Source organism: Nematostella vectensis, chromosome 12 (assembly GCF_932526225.1).
Source record: "Nematostella vectensis chromosome 12, jaNemVect1.1, whole genome shotgun sequence".
Lineage (NCBI taxonomy): Eukaryota > Metazoa > Cnidaria > Anthozoa > Actiniaria > Edwardsiidae > Nematostella > Nematostella vectensis.
In genome coordinates, this window is record NC_064045.1 from 12,200,305 (window position 1) to 12,224,850 (window position 24,546).

Genomic DNA, 24,546 nt, shown 5'->3' on the forward strand with positions numbered 1-24,546 from the left:
TTTTTACTAAATACTGATTTTCAAGCCAGGATTAGTCTTACTCATGGAACAAAATGTCATATATTTTGGTTGGAACAAAATGTCATATATCTTGGTTGGAATAAAATAGATTTGTGCCTCTGTATTGTCCCTTTGCTCTTTGGGTCTAAAAACCAACAGAATGATCAATTCATGTTTTAACTGTTTTTATTTTTTATATACAAACTTCCCACAAGTGCAAGATATGATCATAAAATGAACATGTTGCTATAATAAATTCTCTTGACGTGTTTGTGTCATCATTATTCCCCCTACATGCAGCTTTATTTGCTAAGTTTTTGTAACACCAATCTGCACCATAAGCAAGGACTGCATTTTCAGTGTAAGATGTAGTTTTTTTTAAGCTGCAAGAACCTTCAAATAAAAAAAAAGAAATTCAGCCTCAGCTCTGCAAAAGTTGGATCTCAAATACAGCATTCAAAACTCATTAATTATTCAATATGTGGATGTGGTCACTAGGGTGGGTTCTAAAGCTGATAAACTACTTCTTGTTATTAGTTTTATTAAGTAAATACTAATGAAGTTAGCCTTGGGAGATAACAGTTCCAAACAAAAACAAAAGACATTGAAATAAGTGTACGAATAATGGAAGTCCAAACACATTAACACAATTTGAATAAATATTGCAAGACTTATCTGCTCTTTTACAATGTCACAATCTAATAAACTCAGAGATTTCACTGGTTGTCATTCAATATCGAGGTTGTCTACTTGTATGGTTAAACAGGGAGTTAAACCAGGAAATGACTATTGCAAATTAATGGGTTTTAGATGTAAATAAGTTCCAGAATCTGATGCTATGATGTAACCTATTTCTGCTTACAACATCAACCCAACATTCACTTACCTTGACAATTGATGAATTTGAGAATGTGGTAACCCGAGTACATTGATGCAGTCAGCATGTGGTTACCAGTGACTGGGTGCCATTTAATTCTCCACACCCCTCCTCCTGGGGATGCCGAGGTCAGGGGGGTCCTTCTGTTCCTTGTGTCCCAAACTAAGATTTTTTCATCATAACTGAAAAGAGAGAGCAATATGATGTAGCTTAATTTTGTGAAGTGCAGGACCGTCCAAAAACAAAATTGCATTACAATGGGTGGTAGTCTAGCTTTTCAGATCAAGTTTTTGTACTTGAGAAAGTATCAGGTATTTTTTTAAATTACAAGATTTTTCCTTTGCTCTTTTGGGTTTAAAATTTTTGGTTCCATCACATCCTCCCATCTCGATCATTGTCTTTCATGTTTTTCACCTAGTACCTTCAATAAACAACATTCTATGCAGGTACCTGCTATGTTTATCATCGAGTACCTTCCCTGATCGATGTAGCCAACTTTACCTGCCGGTAGCCATGATGTGCTCATGTACTGGATTGCACTGTATGCTACTCACACCCATTTCATGCCTGTCAAAATAATGCACAATTATGTTTTGATGAAACTTCATACTCAGTCTCAGTTTACAGTTCAGTTGTCAAGGTTACAGACACACCCATCCCCCTCCCCCCCATGACACCTATTTTGTGGTTGTTTTAAGTGAGTGTTATAAAGTGGAAACAAGGCTTTGTATGACAACAATGTATGTTTGGACTTGAATGGGAAGCCTTGTAAAAAGCACCCTGTCTTACATTAATCTTAGTTTGTGAATAAGTCCCTAATTCAACTGCAAGGAATTATAGATACACTATCTTTAATCTACAGTCAAGCAAATCACAATGACTAATAATACAAGGACACAGCAAACAAGAAAACTAGAAACCACAAACAAGCAAAAATATTCACCTCTTGCTGGTAAATATAGGATTGGTGCAGTTAGTCCTTGTGTCCCACCCCCTGAGGAGACAGTCGTCACCACCTGTAATACCAATACATGACGTACCGACTACATGTTTTGACAGGTTGGAGAGAGGCAACATTGAATCATGCAGCGTGGGTGACTCTAGGAGGATGTAGATTTTGATTGGCTTAGAGGTGCCAAGGATGAGATTCAATTGAAAGAAGCAGCAAATGAAGGGTAAACACCCAAATGTAAGTGAGAATCATTAAAGGTAGAGCTAAAGATCAACAAGACAAAAACAAAAGGGTTATATCAAGTGTAGCCAAGAATCCAATGCACTTGTTAATTATGTGTTATAACACGTTCAAAACAGCCAAAGACTTCATAACCTATTATTGTCTTGATAGGAGATGTCATAAGAGAGCTATAGCTATACTAAGTCACACCATCAGGGACACATTTTAAATTGATTATGTACTGTAAACACACCAGAGTAAACAACATTATGTGACCATCTGTCAAAGGCTGCAATCCATGCCTCATATCCATGGGCTGCCCACTGTGAGATTTGACGGGTTTCCCATGATCCTTCGGAACACTGCAGAAGGGTCAGCTCACCCTTTGAGTCGCTTACCACACAGGTCAGAGTACTACAACACATAAAAGGACTTTAAAGGGTGTTAAATGTATTGAATTAATTGGGACCTTACAGATGATGGTAATGATGGCAATGACGATGATGATGGTGACAACAATAATGATGGTGACAATGATAATGATTGTGGTGGTTATGTTGCTGCTGATGATGATGGTTTTGATGGTAATGATAATGATTGTGGTGGTGGTAATAATGGTTATGGTGATAGTGATGATGGTAATGATGATATGATGGTTGATGATGATGATGAAAGAAGGATATGCTGATGGTGCTGTTGACGACAAGGCTGTTTAAAGCTGCAACATCAAGGGTACAATGATCAGGCCCCTAGCCAATACAGAGGGTTCTGATCAACCATTCTACCCAACTGGGATGTTCACTCCTGAATAAAGAATTGAAAACTACTGCCAGCTAGGAGGAAATACCTAAGATACCTCAAATACCTAAAAGCTCATAAGCTAGCAAATTGGAGTTCAAAGGTGGAAATAACTGTAATGAAACCCTTTATCGAATAATGATGATGAACAAATATGCTAAAGAACCTGTTACCTTTGACTGTGGGACCAATCAAGTGACAGACATATCTTGTCCTGTCCAACCGTACTGGAGTACTCCTCAATGCCAACCCCCTAGGAAAAATTGAGAAACATAAAAAAGAGCTGAACCCTTAGTGACCAAGGGGTTTGTTTAGTAGATCTTTTTAGACTTTTATGCATGTGTTGTGGAATTTACCTCATCCCTTGATAATGTTAATATTTTTAATTCAGCTTCAGCACTCACAGCACCAAGGACAGCTTTATTATTCACAGGAACTCTGTACCTGAAAGCAGTTCTGTCTTAGAGTTAAACCATACAACTGTTTGGAAGCCACAATCAACCATATACACAGTTAAACTGTATTTTCAAACATGTGTTGTTGTCATGTCTAAAATGCAGGCTCCATTTACAAGTACATAAAGAAGATAGAGCCTTGTAAACAGGGGGAATTAGTGGAGGTGGTGAGGCAAATAAAAAAATGATAATAAATAGCCACATACAGGATATTTCCCTTTGAAAGACTGAGATTTCTGAGGCTCTGAAACACCAAAACCTTTAAATTTACTGCAAATATTCTCAACCTTCAGACAGTTACTGTACTCCGAGGTACGTTTCTATCTTTTTTTGGGGGGAGGGGGGGGCAGAGGGCACCTAACCCCCCCTATAAAAATTATAATGCTGCAGGACAGCCCCCCCCCTCCTTTCTCCTGACACCTCTTCTATGCCGCAGTAACTGTTTCTTTAGCACCACCAAAAATCTTTTTATATTAAATAATGCGATTTTCAAAATCGCTCCTGAATGACACAGAATTTGGGACGTACCACTTTGTGTCCAATATACCCGCTCCCTGACAGTAGGAACCTTGCTTGGTTAAACTTCTGAAAAAAAAAATCAAAGCACAAATAACTCACCTTTCATTCCAACTAAATTTAAATTATTTTCAATTATCTCACTTTAACTGTTCGAGCTGATATAACTGGATGTCTCCAACTCTCCGGCCAAATTGTGAGACGTTGTCTTCGCCCAAATGAGCAACTTGTTTTTGTCCCCCTTTCTCTATCAATTGGTAAGTCCCACACACTAAGAACTCCTCAAATCCCTCGATAGGGCACCACTCTACTGTATCTGCATGGTAGCCAGTATCTCTAGTACATAAGGTTTTATAAGACATTGATGTGTTGAAACTGAAAGTATAACACAAAAAGCGTCAGGCATTCCAAGTAACATAGGCAACCCACCACACATCGGAAAAAAGAACAAGAGTTTATTTTTATGTCCAATATGAAACAATTAACTACATGATAAAATAGGATGTTCAGGGATCGATCTTAACTTTATTTTATGAATTTGATGCCAATTGTACAAGTAAAATGCTTAATAAATGTTCGGAGCTTTCCGAAAACAACCCGAAGCTGCTCGAGTATATTCGGAAGGTCCCGAGTATTGTAGTGAAAACAAAATGGCGGCTGTAAGTCGAGGTGGAGGAATTCAGCGTGTTTTACAAAAACTGAACAAATCAATTGAGGAAGGGAATTATTATGAGGCTCATCAAATGATAAGAACTTTATACTTTAGGTGGGTAATCGCAGAAGATTTTGTTTGTGTCCTTTGTATTTCCTCTCTTGAGGTAGAAAATCGCTACTAAGCACTTTTCGAAAAAAATTTTTCCCCTCTCAGCCATTCAGTAAAGAAAACCTCTCAGTTTCAGTTTCTATGAAGAAACCGGTCACGTCAGTGTATTCTACTTTGGCATATCTTTGAGCTGTGATTGTTGTTGACTTTTGGTTGTTTTTCTTAACCATATACTTTGGTTGTTGGTATTTTATGTCTACCACCACGATAAGATTCATCTTTATTTTCATATTGTTTTCCTTTAATTTAAGTCATTTATTTTGCAATAAATTAAGTATAAGTTCCGTGTATTCCATGATTTATTGCAACAAAAGAATTCGGTTTTGTTGTGTTTAGTATATATGCCTGCTAAACAAAAAGGATGATAACCATTTGTGACAATTTACAGGAAACTATGTCTAATCTAACATCAATACTCGGACATTCTGTAACAAAAGACAAAGACAACATAACTACCAAAACATTTTCCATATAATTACTATAACTGAATAAATAAGCGCCCCTCTCTTCTTTAGTGTACGACTCTCTTTCTTTAGTGTACGACTCTCTTTCTTTAGTGTTCCACTCTCTTTCTTTAGTGTACCACTCTCTTAGTGTCCCAAGTCAGTAACGTCTATTGAGCTTATTTTGGGAGGCGCTTACTAAATTTTCCCTCTTAGGCAAGGCGCTTACGCAATTTAAGTTGATCTTAATTTTCCAGGATGCCACCTGGTGTGTTTGTTTTTTTCTGGGGGGGGGGGGGGGGGCTGCCACCTATGAACAAGCAGAGCCACTGATTTACTTGTATATTATTTATAGGTACACATCACAGAAAAAATACCAGGATGCTATAGAATTACTCCATAATGGCACCTTGCTATTTTTTAAATACAAACAGGTAAGAACAGTAATAAAACACAACTTAACGATACCTTAGACCCAAATGGCTCCATTTCAAGTCAATTGTTTTAGTGTCTAATTCATTCACTGGATTCTGCCCCTGTTGCATTTAAAAATGTTGAGGATGAGATGGGTTTTGGTTAATCAGCATTACAATTTGTAAATTATGTCCTAATACTTGTCCTCTCCTATATTTGTGGCAGATGGGGAGTGGGACAGATCTAGCCATGTTGATGCTGGACTGCTTAAAGGCTGGCAAAGACACAATAGATAGTGAATGCTTACAGAAAATTATCAGTATTTTTAAAGCATTTGACCCAGAAGCTGATACTGATCGGCAAGAATTTATACAGAAGGCTTTAAGGTAAGACAACATAGAAGCATTCACTTAAGGGAAAGCCTTGATAACATGGATATTACGTGCAACAAGATAAGTAAACAGAGAGCCAATCATTTAGGAAGATACAGTACCTTGATGGAAAACCTAATCACATTTGTTTGATGGGGCGTGCTTGGTTTAAGGCAGATCCAGACAGCATGATTTAGTGATAAATTACTTTCCTGCAACAGAATAAATCAATACCTCAACTTCGCAAAACATGACAATCGTAGCACCCACCTTCAAGTGTGGGACATACAGTATCTGACAAAAAACATGACAGATGTAATAGCAACAAATAGAAAGTATTGTAAAAAAGATAGAAGAAAGTGGCTTTTATCAGTTTCAGTATAAATGAAAGCAAAAAGCCCATTTGTCTCTGGTTCTTTGGGAAGATTTTCTTCTAGTACAAGCTCAGGATATGCTATTTTCTACATAATATTATGTTTAGTTTTTATAACAAACTTAGTTGTTTGATCAGAGGGCATGCAAATTGTTAATCTGAAAGCACTTCGTATATATGCTTTTTTAGCGAAAGCAGTTTCTGTGTTTTTTAGGATAACAGCAGATAAAGATCCGAGTCAGAAGTTTGGGAGTACAGATCTGCATCACATGTGTGCTCGAATATACTGGCAAGGTTAGTGTTGTCACTAAATATACTGGCAAGGTTAGTGCTGTCACTAAATATACTGGCAAGGTTAGTGCTGTCACTAAATATACTGGCAAGGTTAGTGCTGTCACTAAATATACTGGCAAGGTTAGTGCTGTCACTAAATATACTGGCAAGGTTAGTGCTGTCACTAAATATACTGGCAAGGTTAGTGCTGTCACTAAATATACTGGCAAGGTTAGTGCTGTCACTAAATATACTGGCAAGGTTAGTGCTGTCACTAAATATACTGGCAAGGTTAGTGTTGTCACTAAATATACTGGCAAGGTTAGTGCTGTCACTACAACGTTCGTTATTAACACCACAAGGTCATCATTACACAATATTATCTGAACCAGGTTTCTGTTTTGCCTTTGGTAATTTAAAGCAAGAACATTTTTGCTAAAATTCAGTGATTTTAGTGACTGTAGTATCCCAGAGGATGTATTCTGATACAAGCAGGACAGAGGATGGGCATTTTTGGGGTGGTATTACCTAGCTTATCAAATAAAGACTAAAGAATTGGTGATATCGAATAAAAATTTACAATCAAACTGTAAAACAACACAAAATTAGTAAAATTTGTGAAATTAGTATTTGGGAATATTAAAAAAAAGTCTGGTGTATTTTGGGTATCAAGTTGAGTGTCATATTCTATTAAAAGATATGTTTCCTATCTTTTTTTTATGTATTGTCAAGCTACTGTAATAGTATCTCAGTTTAGTATGTACGCAAACTCTTGTTAAAGTGGACATCATCATCACAGTCACTTCATTATGAAAATCATTACCATCATGGTAATCAAAATCATTACCATCATGATAATCAAAATCATTACCATCATGATAATCAAAATCATTACCATCAGGATAATCAAAATCATTAACATCAAGATAATCAAAATCATTACTATCATGATAATCAAAATCATTACCATCATGATAATCAAAATCATTACCATCAGGATAATCAAAATCATTACCATCATGATAATCAAAATCATTACCATCAGGATAATCAAAATCATTACCATCAGGATAATCAAAATCATTACCATCATGATAATCAAAATTATTACCATCATAATAATCAAAATCATTCAAATCAGGATAATCAAAATCATTACCATCAGGATAATCAAAATCATTACCATCATGATAATCAAAATCATTACCATCAGGATAATCAAAATCATTACCATCAGGAAAATAAAAATCATTAGGGGTAGTGATGGGTACCTCGAAGTTTCAAAAGTCTCTCAAAAATTTTGCAAAGTCTCAAAATTTCTGCGTTTTTTATGCAAGTCTTAAAGTCTCGTTTTTTCCCAAATTTTAGGGGTGTCGGAGTCTTGATTTTTTTACCACGGTCTCGGAGTCTCAGATATTAAATTGCAATCTCATAATTTTTGTTAATGCAATCTGTTTTATGTTGTTAGCATGCAACTGGTTTCCGTATTTGTTAGGACACCAGAAAAGCTCGGCCTAAGATTCTGAAACACGGGCCTCGCCCCCCCCCCCCCCATCCTCAGGCATGTCTTGGATTTACTTATCGCTTCCCCTCATTATAATCTCTACTCAATTGCTGTTTCAATCCCAATAATAATTTGTTTTTGTCTTGACAGAAAAGAATTATGGCGAATCCAGATATCATTTCTTGTATACTCAAGATGGATTCCAGTGTGCTTCCATGCTTGTTGAGTTTGCTACAACAAAAGGCTTCAAGTCAGAGCAGGATCTGTTTGTCACACAGACAGTTTTACAGTATGTGTTGTCCAAACTTATCCTTATATAAAAGGGTGGTAAAGGGATTATGATTTCAAGTTGAAAAATATGTACAACTGATGATAAGAAATTGAGCGTTTCGTTGATAAGTGTAGGTAGTACGCCTTTCATGAATTTTCCTACATTGGGTAGGAGTATCTTCATATTATTTACACACTATACTAGAGAACAACATTTTTAGGAAACAACTGTTACAAAAATTAATATTCCCCCACAAATGTTCTTTGTTGAAACTATTTTGAAGAATTGAAAATATTTGGAATAAAACCCATCCCTAATGTGCATCTCTGTAAAAAGGCTATTTCTGAATTTTACAACGATATCAGATAGAGTGTTATTTCAGATAATTTTAATCTTCTTTCAGATATCTGTGTCTTCAAAATTCTTCTACGGCCAGTATAGTATTCTTCAAGTTTACAAACAAGCATCCTGATTTCTCAGGGCCACCATTCCAGCAGCCACTTTTGAACTTTGTCTGGTTACTACTCATGGCCATAGAAAGGTATGATACATAATATGAACTTTGTCTTGGTTATTTCTTCTGCTTACTTGTCTCCAACTTGCATGGCTAATTTACCATCTCTTGATGGCAGGAGATATTTTTATGTACAAAATTCATTGCTTTACTAGACAAACATAAATATGGCCGAAAATCTAACAGCTCTTTTAACCTTAAACAATTGTTATCCCTTGAAGTTTTTTGTCATGTATGTGAATATATGGCACACAACCTTTAATTCATCTTACAAACATCATCATCATAAAGGAGAATAAATTTAAATTCAATCTAAATATCCTCATTGTTATGTCCCCAGACAAGGGCCTCTCAGCATGTTCACTGTTCTCTGTGAGAAGTACCAGCCCTCAATAGAAAGAGATCCCACGTATAAACAAGTAAGCATTCCTGGCTAAGCTTTGTTCTTTTTCTCAACATCTTGAGAGAGTAGCTTGGCTTTGCTCACCTCTTGTGTTTTTCTTAACAGTATCTTGACAGAATATCTAAACTTTTCTTACCTCTTGTGTTTTTCTTAACAGTATCTTGACAGAATAGCCCAACTTTTTTTTGGCTTGCCGCCACCACAGCCAACCGGCCTCCAGGGGATCATGGGTAATGTTTCATGACCTTTCCAGTTTCCAAGGATCTGGGCTAACTTCACAGGATGATAAAACAAGCCTGATTTGTTTTCTATTGTTTATTATTATTGCTTGAGTCAAGAAAGCAGTTTAAAGACACTGATGATTTTAATCTTACAAACTTTCCTTGGGCCAAGTAATGTTTAATTTTTCGTAGCCTGCATATACAGGTACAATGCTGTACAATGACTTCGTGAATGGGTGACATGCACTAAGAAATCATTTGGCTTTTGGGGTAGCAAACTCTTGCGCGCCCCAGGCTTTTGGCTGTAAGATCACTACAAACAAGCAAGCAAACAAAAGCAACTTATTCTGTGCTAATGAATCAGCCAGAAGGTTTCTATGGCAAAAGATTGTATTTTTTTGTCACTCTCTGGCTTGATGGCCGAAGGCATTTCTGTTTTTGTCTTGGCATGAAGTTTTCTACTAAAAAACCATTTCATTTCTTTGAGCAAATTGCCTATTGCCTCTACTATAAAAGATAAATTTAAATACTGAATGGTATACCATGCCTGTCCTTCACAGCTTTTACCTGACATGTTTTTTTCTTTTTTTTTTTCAGGAGATCTTGTACAGAGTTTGTTCAATGACACACCCCAGGCTGAATTAGAAGGCGAAGATGTCGACTAAGCAAGGAACTGAATTGTAGATATTTATAATATAAAAGATGCAATATAGAAACCAGGATAGGTAGCGCCCAAACACCAACCTGCTAGACATGCACTTGCTACCAGCCGTTTTTTGAGATGAAATGGTTGAAAAGAGAAACCATTAGAAATTCAAGCAGCCCAAATAACAAAAATCATGTGCTATGGTAATTTCCATGACTTTACCTAGTTTTATGACATGAAAACAGGGCCGTAGCTGGGGGTGGGGCACTGGGGGCATGTGCCCCCTCCTAATATTTTCAAATATTATAAGGAAATGACCAGTAGGGGCGTGGCTGTGTCCCCCATTTTTTTCTTAATGTTTCCCCTATGATAAAAAGGCCTTCCATTAGAGTTGAAATTGACATAGAGATTGATTTAGAAAAACATGTTTTTTTGGAGAATTTAAATTCTGCCTCAAAAGCTTCCAATAAGGATATTTCAATTGAAACTCCTCAAATAATTTTAATTATTTAATCGTGTGAAATTTATCAAATATCTCAGAAATACTGCTTTATTGTTTTCAATCTTTAATCGGGTTTTGTGTAAAATAAATCTTGGTTCAGAAAAAAAACTTGTTTTGCGAGGCCTTTGATGACTTTAAGTATACTTTGCAAGTTTGAGTCATATCCGATATAGAGTTTTTGCTGAGATGACAAAAGTTGTTATATTTATATTTTTGACTCGTACAGAATTGTTTCCCTCGAAAGTTGACAATCTGCAAAAAATAGAATTGTAAGGATTATATACTTCCACATGTCTTGGTTTTTTTCTATGGTATATTTTTGTTCCCGGTTTTCTGCCATTTTATGTTAAAAAACTCTGCTAATAATTGGGCATGGATTATGTACGATTTATATTATTCAAGTCCAATATGATGGCTGAGGGGGGGATGTGCAGTCATAGGAATCATAGAAAAAGCATAGTATTTGAAGATTCCTTAGTAAGAAATTACCCACTTTTTGGCCGCCAGGGGGGTGCGCGTGCACCCCCCCTGTGTACGTGCCTGATAAAGGTATATTCCCAACCTGTTTCCATCCGCCATTTTGTCTGTTATTTTTCATTATTTGACGTATTAAAGGTTATTTGATAAACCAGGATGGTTATTTTGCAAAATTTCAACAGTTTTAGCTTTCCCTGTGCGCACTTTGTCAGTGCAGTCCGCAGTGTTTCACTTGTATCAAATGAATAAGCAAAAAAGCCTAAATAAAAACAAATACAATTTTGTTAAGTTGTTGCATTATTGTTGAAGTGAGACTCTTCGCCATTTGTAGTAACCAATGTGACTGTTAAAATGGCCTGGACCGGCCGTCAGATGTACCCACAAGCTAAAAATCCACAAATGCAAACCAAACACATACCTCTCCCCACAGTTAGACAACTGTTTATAAGTGTTTTCTCCCCAAAGCCAAACGAATCAATTCCAGGTCAAACAGAATATCAATGTAAACAATTTTTCAATCAATTTTGTTTCAGGAAAGACAGCATTTAGGAGAGTGGTAGTGATTCTTTAGAAAATTAAATTTTTTAAAAAGAGGATCTCAAGTTTCTTCCTGAGTTTTATCGGTGGGAATATTTGCCCTATAATCAGACACCAACAACCAATTATGGAATTCCTAGACAAGTTGATGACTTACAATGATGGGATTCTAAGACAGATTGATTACTTCTAATGAAGGGATTCGTAGACAGGTTGAAGACTTTAATTGGGTTCCTAGACAGGTTGATGACTTCTAATGATGGGATTCCTAGACAGGTTGATGACTTCTAAAGATGGGATTCCTAGACAGGTTGATGACTTCTAATGATGGGATTCCTAGACAGGTTGATGACTTCTAATGATGGGATTCCTAGACAGGTTGATGACCTCTAAAGATGGGATTCCTAGACAGGTTGATGACTTCTAATGATGGTATTCCTAAAGAGGTTGATGGCTTGTAATGATGGGATTCCTAGACAGGTTGATGAATTCTAAAGATGGGATTCCTAGACAGGTTGATGACTTCTAAAAATGGGATTCCTAGACAAGTTGATTACTACCAGTCTAGCGTTAAGCTAAGAAACAAAAATCTTCGGATCACAATGCGTCCATTACAAATTTTAAGGGAATTTGCAGTTGCAGAGGAGTCGATAAGAAAGTACATTCAGCATCTGCAGCATCACAAGAAATCCAAAGGACAAATGAAACGGCCAAAAACTAGGTGGAGGGAGTTAATGATAAAGTATGAAGACTATGACTGGAATGCCATGCTCGGGGAGATATTAAAACTCAATGTTCCAGTATTTATTGGACCTTTTCTTGAAAAAAAACCTGATAATACTCTAGCGCAAAATGCATAAACCTGGAGAAATCGAGGTGATTGATGCTTGGCTGGTAACGCAGCTGTTTAAGGCTACTATTAAAACTGGATTCCGGAATACCACCTGTCATAGGGCGACACTGATGAGGATACTGGTTCGAGTGACAAAGAAACTGATATTGATACTCTCCAAATAGGACTGTCCGATAGCAAGAAAGACTACCAGAAGGCTGAAACTGAGGTAAAGAAGTTTTGTACAGGGGTGGGCCATATGTTTTGTCTGTAAACTGGGGTTTGGGCAATAAAATTTTTAGCGTCATATATTTTTATGGATTATGATACAAAATCTAGCTCCCCCCATACTTTTTGGCCAGTCCCTAATTTATGATGGCCAAACCAAATTAGAAGCAGGCGAGTATTGGGAGCTTAACCCTGGGGTACCAGAGTCACGAGCTTCGTTCGTTTACTATGCGCCCTTTATGGGCCATGCGTGACAAAGCGGACAAACGTCGCGCATGCGCAGTACGTATCCCGCCACTACACGGCCGCCATGTTTATTTACTTTGATTTATTGCTCATTGCGCATGCGCAACGTTTGTCCGCTCTGTCGCCACGCGTTCGAATGTGTAAAAGAGAGTAGTAGGGTTTTGGCGCAGCTGGCGCAACTTTTTGATCACCCCAAATTTCATTCCAAAAGTGGCGCAAAAGTCTCCGCACACCTCCGCCAAGCCTCGCGACCTGCGCATGCGCGAGTTTGCCAAAGATCTCTTGCACGACCACGCCCACCTGTCAATCACTTTGTCACGTGATAGCCACGCCCACCTGTCAATCACTTTAAAAACCTGTCAATCACTTTGTCAAGAACCTGTCAATCACTTTATCACGTGATAGCCAAGCCCACCTGTCAATCACTTTGTCACATGTCGCACCTAGGGGGAGCTCAAGGGGCTATTCTGGTCTAAAGACGTATGAGGCCCTAGATAAAATGACATTAAAGACGGAGGTGAAGATCAAAAACGATGCGGCTACCGCCGGCGGTTGTTCGGTGCTGGAGGTGAATGTGAGTGACACTGCGGATGCGGGGCCTGAACACTGCTGTTGTAACGCTGATTACTATGAAGACTCAGAATACGGAAGCTTCGACCCCGTTGGGTTTGTGGCCGGAGCGGCGACAATTGTCCTTGGTGTTCTAGCGATGTTAGTCTCCATGCCACGGTATGACGAAAAAAGATGGGTAAGATACTAGTCCACGAATGTGGTGTGGAGACTTTAGACCGCACCGCCCCCACGCGGACCCCTTCGGAAGTCTTGGCAACCACACACATCACACCTAGATGGAGCTCGAGGGGCTAGCCTCTCAGCTTCACATCTAGAAAGCCTTTGAAAAGTGGTTTAAAGACATGAACAGTTTAATAAAATGGAGGAACGAACAGTTGAACGTACGGTTGAAGATCGGTCACCACCACCATACAATATCCCCGGCGGACCGGTGCCTGAGATTAACGTCCCCACCCTCATGCCGGAATTTGCACTGTTTGACCGAGCCCTCACCGAATACGAGACTAGTAGAGCCTCCTTGGGAGACGAGGATAGTAGTAACACCCTTTGCAATCATGACGACCTAGTCACAGAAGACGGGGTCACTAGTTGCTTAGAGTGCGGGGAACAGATGCAGCGCGTGATCGCACACGAAAGGGAGTGGGGTTTTTACGGACATTCCGACGGCAAACGGTCTTCGAATCCAAGTCGGGTCCAGGTACGTAGGTCTGAGGATAGAAATATTGACAAGGATGTGGAGAACATGGGTTTTAGCGGGGTAATTGTAGCCAAAGCTAACGAGATATACACTCAGGTGACGAAAGGCCAGATTTTTCGCGGCGACCCACGGAAGGCGATCGTCTTTGCGTGTATCTACTACGCCTACAAGATGTCCGGTGAGTGTCAGACACCGAAAACCTTGATGGAGACTTTTGGATTGAGCAGGAAGAGTTGCCTTAAGGGTCTAAAAATCTTTAGTATTAACGCGCCTAAAGATTACTTACTACACGGAACGTCTCCCACCGTCGTGGACCACATTCGCGATGTGATGGATAGATTCTCGGCGTCCCCCGCACAGAAGGGAGAGGTGGTCCAGCTCTACTACAGATCTGAGAACCGCTCGTCTGAGTTGAATCGCGCTCGCCCACAATCCTTTGCGGTCGCTTTAACCTATTACTGGGTACGGCTAAAGGGGGTCGATATTACACTTAAAAAATTCTCCGAAAGAACGGGCATCTCCGAGTTAACCATCAGTAGGAAAGCGAAAGAAGTGGCCACAGTCCTGGGTACGCCTGGTGTGGTATGATATTTCCCGATTTCCAGAGAAATCAGGATTTCCAGAAAACTGTCAGTTCGGAGTAGATGTGAATTAACACGTCTAAAAAAATTCGATTAAATTGGTTTAAAGACGTGGGTGTAGTAACAAAATGGATATGCAAAGTGCTGGGAGTCTTACAAATCTCACCGTGGAGGATCGAGCCGCCACCTTAGCGAGGTGGGGAGCCGCAGACTTTGACACCGCCATGGAGCGCGCGGCGGGGGAGGGGTGCGTCGAGACCGTGAGGTTGTGTAAGAGTTGGGGTGCGACGGATTTCGAAAAGCCGATGGCCGAGGCGGCGGAGAACGGGCACGCCGAGGTCGTTAAGATGTGTTGTGAGTCGGGCGCCTGTGACTTCGTATATCCAGCGTCCATGGCCGCGAAAGGCGGGCACGTAGAGGTTTTGAAGGTGATGAACGAGTATTGTGATGATAGAGAGGCGATGATCGAGGCCATGGGTACTGCGGCGGGGGAAGGTCAGGTGGGGGTTGTTAAGTTATTGATAGATCTAGGCGTCGATGCCAACGTCGGTTGGACCTCCGCCGAGGCGGCGTACAATGGCCACGTTGAGGTTCTAGAGTTGCTGAGAGAAAACTTCTGGGAGTTTGACCCGGACTATGCTATAACACCGGCCACCGAATCTGGCAACCTCGAGATTGTGAGGTTGTGCTTGGAGTGGGGCGCGACCGATCTCATTGGGCCTATGAGTTACGCGCGGTTTTGGGGTCTACACGAAATTGTCGCGGTGCTACGTGCGGCGTGGAGGTGGGGCCTCGTGCATGAGGAGCTCCCGGAGAAGCTACACAAGGTGAGATTCCGTAGAAAGCTGGAGGACGAACTAATGCCAGTAGCTTGGCATCCGGACAGGTTTTGGGATTGGTGTCTTGATGAGCAAGAGAAGGGAATGTTGGAAAAGTGTTTCGATGGGTAGGCGTGAGAGACATGCTTTGGTGTATGATGTAAAAAAATTGAAAAGTGGCTTAAAGACATGAACAGTTTAATAAAATGGAGGAACAAACGGTTAAACGTATGGTTGAAGAGCAACCACCACCACCATCGGGTAGTCTCGAAGAACCCATCCTGTGCTCGATCTGTTTAGAGGAGGTGCAAAAAGAAACAAGCGCCGAGTTAGAATGTGGGCATGGAAATCATCTGAAATGTGTGCTTAGACTCCGCTCTGCGACCTGTCCAGTATGTAGGAGAACTTTAGTGAGCGATAAGCTATGCGTATGTGACCTGGATATTATGAGTATTGGATACAAAGAGCTCTCCGACGAAGAATCTTTCGATTATGAAGATCACAGGAGGGAGTGCGAATCGTTTCATGCCTACTGCCTAAGTGTAGGATCGAGGTTCAGAGAGAAAGCATTAGAGTTCATGATGGAGACGGGGATTCAGCAAGCCATAGACGAGAGTCGTAACGAGTATGGCTTACCGACCGTGCAGGATTTCCCGCGCGAAGTGAAATTTTTAGTTTACCTCAGACTGTTTGGTGGTGAGAATGATACCGAGACGCGACGTGAAATCTTCCCGTTGATTGACGAGGGTGGTGATGTATTCGCCTCGTTTCTTAGAGGTAAAACCTTTGTGGTTGATAGAGATCTCGTTCGCGAGTTGGACTACCAGATGTATCTTATGATGTGGGCAGAAGAGGAAAGGTTAGGGACGCGATGTGAGACGTTCGAACGGTCAAGATGGGATAGTTTACCGTTCGTAGATTGGATTTTAACACCTCATACTACCAACCGGCTAGAAGGCGGGTATCGCGTGTTGGATTGAAAAGTGATTTAAGGACATGACCGGTTTGATAGAAATGGAGAACCAAACGGTGAAGGACCTGAAAGTATCCCCCGTAAAGCGAACAACGGATTATAAGTGTCTTCATGGCAGAGTGAAATATTATTGCAAAGATTGTCACGGATCGCAAATCTGCCCTCACAACCGGAGAAAAACACGGTGCAGAGAATGTAACGGCGGTAGCATTTGTGAGCACAGACGAGCAAGATATGTCTGTAAAGACTGCAAGGGGAAAGGGATGTGTGAACACGGCAAACAGAGACCCTTTTGTAAGTTATGCGGAGGGTCTCAAATATGCGAACACGATAGACAAAAGCATCATTGCAGAACGTGTAACGGAAATTAACATTGACCCACTCAGTTTTGTAACGCGTCTCACGTTACAAAACACATACATTCCTAATCACCCTAACAACTAGCGATTCTGAAAATAGGTTTTGTATTTACATTGAGAGTTCGCGGTCGCCAGGGTGGTCTGGTATGCACACGTGAACAGGTATTGTCTTCTTGCGGTACGTCACATCCGTCCACATGCACCCCGCATGTTACCGGAATAGATACCAAGCTAAACCAGCCGTAAAGGCTGTGATCGTGGCAAGGTTAGTTTCGTGCTGTGTGTTCGTGGGTTTAATCACGTCCGGCTTTGGGTTAGTTTTCGCCTCCGGTTCCGGTTTGTGAGCCGTGACTGACTCGGTATGAGGTAACACAATCTTTGAATGACCCATATTATGTTTTGGGATCGTTTTTATCTCGTTATTTATCGGATTCAACCCCAGTTTCATATCTGTGGTGGCTTTTTGTAACTTGTTATTATAGCCAGCGATCGAAGTGTTGTTATTTATCACAAGATACGATGGACTTAACCAACAGCCGAGGGCGAAAGCCAGGTCTAGTTTTTGTCTCGCCTGTTGTAAAGCAAACTGATACCGTTGTATACTTTTCGATATACTGTTTTCCACCACCGCGCTTTCAAAGAGTTTCGTGAAGACCTGTTTCGTTTCCTGAGCTGAACCGCTATCACCGACGATTGACGACCGGGTCTGAACTTGCGCGCCTAGAATACAGTAAACAAAGGCTTCGATGCTCTGGTTTATCCTAGACAACCCAGCTTTGGTTAACCCCATTGATTTTTCCGGAAAGAACCACTCATACTGAAACCCAGTTCTAAGGTCTTTCAGGTACTCGATCTCAAAGTGATTCATGTGTTCGTGGTCGCTTTTGGCAGCGTCCCATTCGTCGTGTAATTGATCAATGGTGCCATAAGGCTTATACTTGTCGTTAGAAGATGACAAGCCGTGATAATCATAATTATAAACGTTCCCTAACCCATGATTTATCGGTCCGAGGAACCGGAAATCGTCACCAGTTCGGAATTCTGTTCTTAGTTTTTGGTAAGCTGCTTCGCTGTAAAAGTTTTTATTCCAACTAAAGAGCCTATCTTTTGGAAGAGGGCATTGTAGCTCGTTTAATATTCGTCTGATAGTGAAAATGATGTGAAATCTGTAGAATGACCCCACTTGAGAGTCGTCAATCATGTCACGCGTCACACCACATCCAGCAGTCGCGCAAAACATAGCAAAATTTAAGGCTTGACTCCAATAACTGAGGTTCGGGGCGTCGAGCCACCTACTAGCCTCCTTTGCTGTTCTGAATACTAGCAAGCTGTCGGTGAATATGTCCCTAAAAACAAAGTGTGTCTTCACCTTTGGTGTTATAAAAACATCAAAAGAGACGTAATTATTTCTCGTAGGGTTTTCGTCCAACGGCAATATCTTGTACTCTGCACGCGCGTCTAGTCTGTATTGTTTTGGGAACCCAAACAGTTGCTGGATCGTTTCCTTGTATGCTTGTGTGTCGTCGGCGACTAGAAAATCCTGGATATTCTCGGGTTTCCAGCTATTACCAGGGAAGTGATATAACGTTTTGACTAGATTCCCATTCTTGTCGAATGGATCGTATTCGTCCCCATTGAAAACGAATTGCGCATTGCCGTGCTCGTCGGCAGAGAACCTGAAGCGTGAGTAGTAGGGGTACCTTTTCACAAATTCTGTAAACTTCATCTTATATGACATATAAGATGTTTTTAAATCAGTCCTTTACGCATCTCAATTCATAGATCCATCCGACGGGAGTTCTCTCGTACAGAAATTTCACCGAGCGGGTCGACTCGCCAGGTCTTTCAAAATCTCTTCTCTTACTGTTTCCCTCAGCTTGGTAATGTTTACGTTTTTTTCGTCCTCTCTTACCGACTTTTGACGGATCTGGAGCTTTAGAGCCTCAAACTTGTCCAACTCGTTCAAGATTAAAGAGAACTCTTCGTCTGATATTTTGTTGTCTTTTAAAGCTTTAGAGACCAGGTCGCGTATGCTATTTACTTTTGCCTTTGCCATCGCCGCTGTTTGGTCGTGCTTGGAGACTTTTTGCGACAGCCGTTTAGAAACCGCCGCACAGCCTACAGAGGTGAGACCGAAAACACCAGCCAAAGCACCCAACGGGACTCCAACGATGATGCCCAAACCTGACAGAGAAGTCCCCAAACCACTAGACCCAAGAATGACGGATAAGAGTCCTAAGACCACACTTAACTTTGAAAACACGCTCTGCCCTCGTTTATACTTTTTCCTCACGTTCTCGTAATGTTTAACTTCTTGCTCCAAACTTCCCAAAACATCGTGGGTCTTTTGGAGTCTGAAGTTATCACCCGAGGGGCTGACCCCTCGGGGTACGTTCGGGTAGATTGAGTTGTACTCTTCCATAGCTTTATTATGGGGAGAGTTTATTCTTTAAGTGATTTCTAAAATTAGACGTATCGGGTAGAGACCGCGCTCTATTGTGTTTCCGTCACCGCCCTTTATACTAAGACGGAGACTACTCACGTAACCGACTGATGTGGTACTAATCCGTACCGGATCGCTTGGATTGAGGTATATCTTTCCTTCATCAAGTTCTACACTTGCTAGGATTTGTGAGGGCGCCCCTTGTTGGAGGGAGTCGGACGCGTTCACAAGATCGCAGTGGATAAAAATAGCCTCGTGACCTATCATCTTTATCTCGTGGCGAGTGTTTGCTTCCAGCTCCCTGGTCTTGAGTCCTAACAGGCAGGCGAGCGGCTCATTCAACACGACGTTCCGATGAACTTCGAGTGACGAGTCTCTAATAGAGACTGACTTTTCACCAAGACGCATACCCCCATCTATTTGACGTTTTAGCGTCTCGATCGTATACTGCCCCGCGGGGATCCTGAGGATAATGTTCTCACCGTCGGAGACCGTTCCCTCGCTTGAGAGACTGTTACAACGATTATGAAACGCACATCCTCGCAGCGCGATAAACCGCGGCTTTTCAATAGGGTGTTCTAAATAGACGGTAAAGTCACCAACGTTCCCTTCAATGTAGAGTAATACCATTTGTTATGATTTCCGTCTCCTTTTAAATCGTTCTACGAAATACAGGACGACAGCGACGATGAGAAGCCATGCGTTTTTAGCTAAAAAGCCTACGACTTCACCCGCCGTTCTAAAGATGAAACTGGCTATCGCACCAACCATTCCTGGGAGTATTTCTCCTAGTTTCTTGCCTATTGTTTTAAGACCGTCTCCAACGCCTTTTGCAACACTTGTCAAACCCGTCTTCAGGTTAGAGACAATAACACCGATAACAACGCCCACAGCGGTAACGACAGCAGCGGCTGTAAATCCGTATTTCTTAAAAATCGCTTTGACACGATCTTTCAACGACATTCTCTCTTCAAGATTTTCTCTCTCCAATTGATTCTCTTCCAAAGTCTCATCTATGACAGAATTTCTTTCGCTGAGCTCTTCATTTTTACGATCTATAGCTCTTAGTCTTTCTTGGTTAGTTGTTTCACTCCGTTCCTCATTATTTTTTCTCATTTGCTCGGTGTTTCTCTCTTCTTCTTCTCTGAGTGTATTACCTGTAGCGTCTAGTTCATCGAGTTGAATCTGAATTTGCTTGTACTTTCCGGATCTGATTTTGTCGTCAACACTCTTCCGCACCGTTCTATCCTCATTATACAACCTTTCTGGTCTAGTCCAACCACCTTTTCTCGCAGAATAGAAGGAAATGAATTGTTTCCCTCTTTCATCCGTTGAAATCTGAACTAAATTTTCATCAAGATCTGGATATTTCGATAACAAAAGGTTTACCCTAAGTGTGTCCGTTGAGGAAGAACCTCCAATATTCTGTAATTCCATGTATTCGGGGACAACCCTCCCGGGGTTTCGTGTTTTCCATAAGTCGGTCAACCTCCTAATCACATAGCTTGCACCTCTACCAAATCTGTTTGAAATCCTTTCATTCCATGATTCTCTTCCCTCACCATCGTTTGGAATAAGAGAGTCATAATCTTCGTCTACAGTAGTATTCAAATCTTCTCTACCTTCTTCTGTTGTGGGATCAAGATCTATATCCATTTCTTATTTTGTTTGAAAATAAGAAATCTTTAAGTCGTGCCGGCTCATATCCACCTACTCGCTACATAGCCAAGAGCTAACATTCCACCTCCAACATATGCCATCTCTCCCATCTTTTGGTTGCTACTTGGTCTGTAGTAATCTGAGAGCTCAGGCTCTTTCAAATCAAAATCTGGATGTGTTTGAGCGTATAGTTTGAAAGCCTGATCGGTCTCCTTATCATTCTGGTCTGCACGAAGTTTATTATTATATTCTTCCCCCAACCAATCCTGATATTCCTGTCGTTTTTTCTGCCAATCACCCATTGCTTGTTGATACTTTTCAAGCGCTTTATCGTGTCTTATTTTTTCTTTATCAACATGAGTAGCGTCAGAAGATAAGTATCTCGCTAGGTAACTCCCTCCAACGAATGCCGTCGCATTAAGAATAGCTCCACCAATCATAAATGCTATACTCGCCATTTATTAATCAATCTATAAGATCTTTAAGTCGCCTACAGCGGTTTTGGCAAAATCTTTTGTGTTTCCAGATAATTTTTCAGATACATACTACCGGACAGGACAGCAACCCATTTAGCGCAGTTTGTAACACTTGACGAAGGGTCGCTGATGAATGACTCTTTCATAGCCTTTTTAGCAACATAACCCATACCGGCGGCTAATCCGATGATGACTGCTGAGTCGGTGATCGTTTTCACAAGTTTGTTTTCAGTTGACATGATTTTATTTATTACAGATTCAGATAATCTTTAAATCACAACATTCCTATTTTTGGCGTCGCGTTCGGGAGGCTAGCCCCTCGAGCGGCGGGCCTCTCGAAAGTTTCAGTCTCGTTGGCGTTGATCTTGGGCGTCTTTTTGTAAAAACGCATATACATATCCAATGCGGTGAGCCCTATTCCAACTAGAGCCAGTACAGTTGTAAACGATAGCTCTGGAATCCAAGCGTCCGAGAGGCTATCCCCTCGAGCTCCCTCTTGGTGGGGTGTCTCTGCTCGTGCAGCGTCTTCTGAACTCGCCTCCGCCTCGCGTTTCATCTCCCTAGCAAGTGCTTCTCTACACCTCCTATTATATTCGGCAACTCTCTTACCAGAAGCGACTTTTATAGGATCTTTCTCCTTAGCGGCACTCTTCTTCCTGGGGGGAGGGTCCTTTGTGATTTGCTCAACCTCTTGATTTTCGTCAGACATGATTCTTTACTCTGGATAAAGAATCTTTAAATCACATCATGCTCAAGAGCTTGCTCAGTTGTGCTCAAGAGCTTGCCCAGTTGTGCTCAAGAGCTTGCTTAGACGTGCTCAGGTGTGCTCAAGAGCTTGCTTAGGTGTGCTCAGGTGTGCTCAAGAGTTTGCTCAGTTGTGCTTGAAACTTCTTGAAGTTTGTTGGAAGTCTCCTGTGAAGGTGTTAGTTTAACATGCTTAGCGACCCGAAAGAGGGCACTAGCAAGTGCTACCATCCTTCCTCCCTTCAATACCAAGAGACCTGCAAAGTTTGACAATTCGCGTTTAACCAACTCGTCGTTCTGTAAGTCTTTGCTAAGCGCTTCGGTGTCATCTACAGGAACCACGTAGGAAATGACTTGAGACACCACTTGAAGTGCTGATTCTACTAATCCATCAGTAACTTGTTTGCCTAAGACAGTCTGGTAGCGAACAAAGTACTTTTCGACGTCTTTCGCCGAGAGCTTCTTGATATCCCCTAAACTCATGTCCACACCAAGAAATTCCTTCGTAGTCCCAAGAGATGCGAGAATAGCCAGCGATTCTCGTTTGACTTCAACATCGTCTTCGAGAGGCTCACCCTTCGAGCTCCCCTTAGACTTAGGCTCCTCTTCCATATAATCCTCAATGCTTGCCATCTTATTTTGTAAGTAGACCAAGATGTTTTTAAACCACTTCGAGGGGTCAGCCCCTCGAGCTCTCACCGCGTGGCAGGAATCTCCAAATAACGTTGGAATGGATGTCGTTGGCAGAAACAGAGTCTGGAATACTTTTCAGTTTTCAGCAGTTCTACAAACTTTTTACGAGTCTCGACGTCTAAGTCACCCCCATAATCTTCAAACAGTGTTTTGGTACCGATTTGAGATGGATTATGGAATGTAACCACACAGGCGACGTTATCACGGAAGGGCTTTGCTATGGATGTTAATTGTTGCGTCAATACCCACACTGATAATCCTTCGTGTCTCCCTGAGAACGCTAGATTGATAAACTTGTTCGAGCGTTGCTTTAGATCTTTCGATACAGCACAGTCATCCAAAACGAGTAACGTATTTGTACCAGAAAATAGCACCGCACAATCTGTTAGTAACTCGTTAATCTCATCGGTGTTACTAGCATCCGGCGATAATACCAAGAAACGTTTATCTCCGTGAGCAAATCTACGATAGGACTTGTTTTTCGCATAAGTCGGACAAATCAACACAATGTATTCAAACACATGCCGGAACGGCCCTCGGAGCTGTTCCGTGAGGTACTTTGTCTTCCCACAATTAGTAGGTCCTGTGATAATACAATGAAAAGGAACTTTTTCCCGTAATTCTTCCATTCTTTTTGTATTATCACACAAGTCCTTTTTAATACATGATTGCTCTCAAATTCGAGTTCATAACCTCCATCAACGCGTCGGCTACTACAAACATGTAGCAGGTGATGTTTCCCGTTCCTCCAACTTTTCGTTTCATTTCTAGTTTTACTCCGTCCCGCGTGTTGTTCAAGACCAGACCTCCTCCGTGAATGCTGTTATCTGGATGTGCCCTCAAGTCGACCCACAGAGCAAACTTGTTATTAGCGTAAAAATCCTTTTGCTTGACGCCCTCTCTACCGAAACGTTTCTTTACCGACTCCCAGAGGTCCGGCGGTGTCATCCCCTTGGAGTAGAGACGGTTTGGCATGCCATCCACATTAATGTTGATCGATGTGATACTTGGATTGACAAACTTTTCGGAATCCCTTGCTCCTCCTGTGTAGCTCTCTGTGAACAGACACAATATCCCTGTCATTGACCTCCTCGGCAGATTAATGTGCTCGTTTATGACACCATCATTAGGTTTGGAAATGGTGAACGTTTTGTGGAGAATGACGTTCTCGTAAAAGAATCCTCTACCAACCTGATAAGCCGACAACGCCTCACGAGCCAAGTATTCACTTGAGATGCAAGCATATTCCAACTCGAGGTTTGTGATTGTGTACGTTGGAGTCTTGACCGTGTCAGCATAAACAACGACGTCGGAAACTGGGGCTAGAGTAATTTCAAAGATTAGCGGATGAGGTAACGCCTTTGGATAAAAGACCCCATGCTCGCCGAGAATAAGATGGTCGAGTGGAATGCAGTACTTGGTGTTGTGAACTGCTGCAAGAGCTACTTCCTTAGCATCTGATGTCGCTTTGTCACCTGCATTTGTCCTGAGCTTCCTCATGTTTTCAGAGGAGATACCTTGTTTTATTCTATCCTCACGATCTTCAGCTTGTAAGTATAAGTCGTGATAGGTTTGGAAGAGATCGTATCTTTGAGTATCCTGTAGTGTTTCTCCACCGAAAAGAATCTTGAG

At 41.2% G+C, this 24,546-nt stretch overlaps 4 protein-coding genes across 5 annotated transcripts in view; 3 read left to right on the forward strand and 1 right to left on the reverse strand.

Moving 5' to 3' along the window:
• Positions 1–168: 168 nt before the first annotated feature.
• Positions 169–4,227, reverse strand: LOC5520515 (diphthine methyltransferase). The gene is made up of 9 exons (XM_032365667.2): positions 3,965–4,227; positions 3,833–3,889; positions 3,206–3,293; positions 3,023–3,102; positions 2,305–2,465; positions 1,821–1,893; positions 1,379–1,444; positions 887–1,059; positions 169–393 (listed from the first exon to the last, which is right to left on the reverse strand). Exons 1-9 carry the CDS (start codon positions 4,180–4,182, stop codon positions 194–196), a joined length of 1,116 nt encoding a protein of 371 aa, XP_032221558.2. The 5' UTR covers positions 4,183–4,227; the 3' UTR covers positions 169–193.
• Positions 4,228–4,259: 32 nt separating this feature from the next.
• LOC5520630 (Golgi to ER traffic protein 4 homolog A) lies at positions 4,260–11,343 on the forward strand. The gene is made up of 9 exons (XM_048719998.1): positions 4,260–4,586; positions 5,442–5,520; positions 5,726–5,886; positions 6,459–6,538; positions 8,172–8,310; positions 8,696–8,833; positions 9,147–9,225; positions 9,367–9,439; positions 10,028–11,343. Exons 1-9 carry the CDS (start codon positions 4,393–4,395, stop codon positions 10,093–10,095), a joined length of 1,011 nt encoding a protein of 336 aa, XP_048575955.1. The 5' UTR covers positions 4,260–4,392; the 3' UTR covers positions 10,096–11,343.
• A 2,486-nt stretch (positions 11,344–13,829) lies between these two features.
• On the forward strand, positions 13,830–14,756 carry LOC125557115 (transcription initiation factor IIB-like). Its single transcript, XM_048719422.1, has one exon. It carries the CDS (start codon positions 13,830–13,832, stop codon positions 14,754–14,756), a length of 927 nt encoding a protein of 308 aa, XP_048575379.1.
• Positions 14,757–17,141: 2,385 nt separating this feature from the next.
• The window catches only part of LOC5520629 (SEC14-like protein 1), a 44,529-nt gene continuing 37,124 nt past the window's right edge, over positions 17,142–24,546 (forward strand). Inside the window, exon 1 of one of the 2 annotated variants that reach the window (XM_048719756.1) lies at positions 17,142–17,258. The gene's annotated coding sequence lies outside the window, so the exon portion shown is untranslated. Of the gene's footprint in view, positions 17,266–24,546 lie in introns of both variants that reach the window. The other variant, XM_048719755.1, reaches the window with a different exon arrangement.

Excerpts from the sequence above, each read along its gene's own strand:
- LOC5520515 (XM_032365667.2), bottom strand. The coding sequence starts at position 4,182 with ATGTCTTATAAAACCTTATGTACTAGAGATACTGGCTACCATGCAGAT. Across the intron at positions 3,103-3,205 it reads TAACATTATCAAGGGATGAG|GGGGTTGGCATTGAGGAGTA; the intron begins GTAAATTCCACA and ends AATTTTTCCTAG. Across the intron at positions 2,466-3,022 it reads GATTGGTCCCACAGTCAAAG|TACTCTGACCTGTGTGGTAA; the intron begins GTAACAGGTTCT and ends TATGTGTTGTAG.
- LOC5520630 (XM_048719998.1), top strand. The coding sequence starts at position 4,393 with ATGTTCGGAGCTTTCCGAAAACAACCCGAAGCTGCTCGAGTATATTCG. Across the intron at positions 8,834-9,146 it reads CTACTCATGGCCATAGAAAG|ACAAGGGCCTCTCAGCATGT; the intron begins GTATGATACATA and ends TTATGTCCCCAG. Across the intron at positions 9,440-10,027 it reads CGGCCTCCAGGGGATCATGG|GAGATCTTGTACAGAGTTTG; the intron begins GTAATGTTTCAT and ends TTTTTTTTTCAG.
- LOC125557115 (XM_048719422.1), top strand. The coding sequence starts at position 13,830 with ATGGAGGAACGAACAGTTGAACGTACGGTTGAAGATCGGTCACCACCA.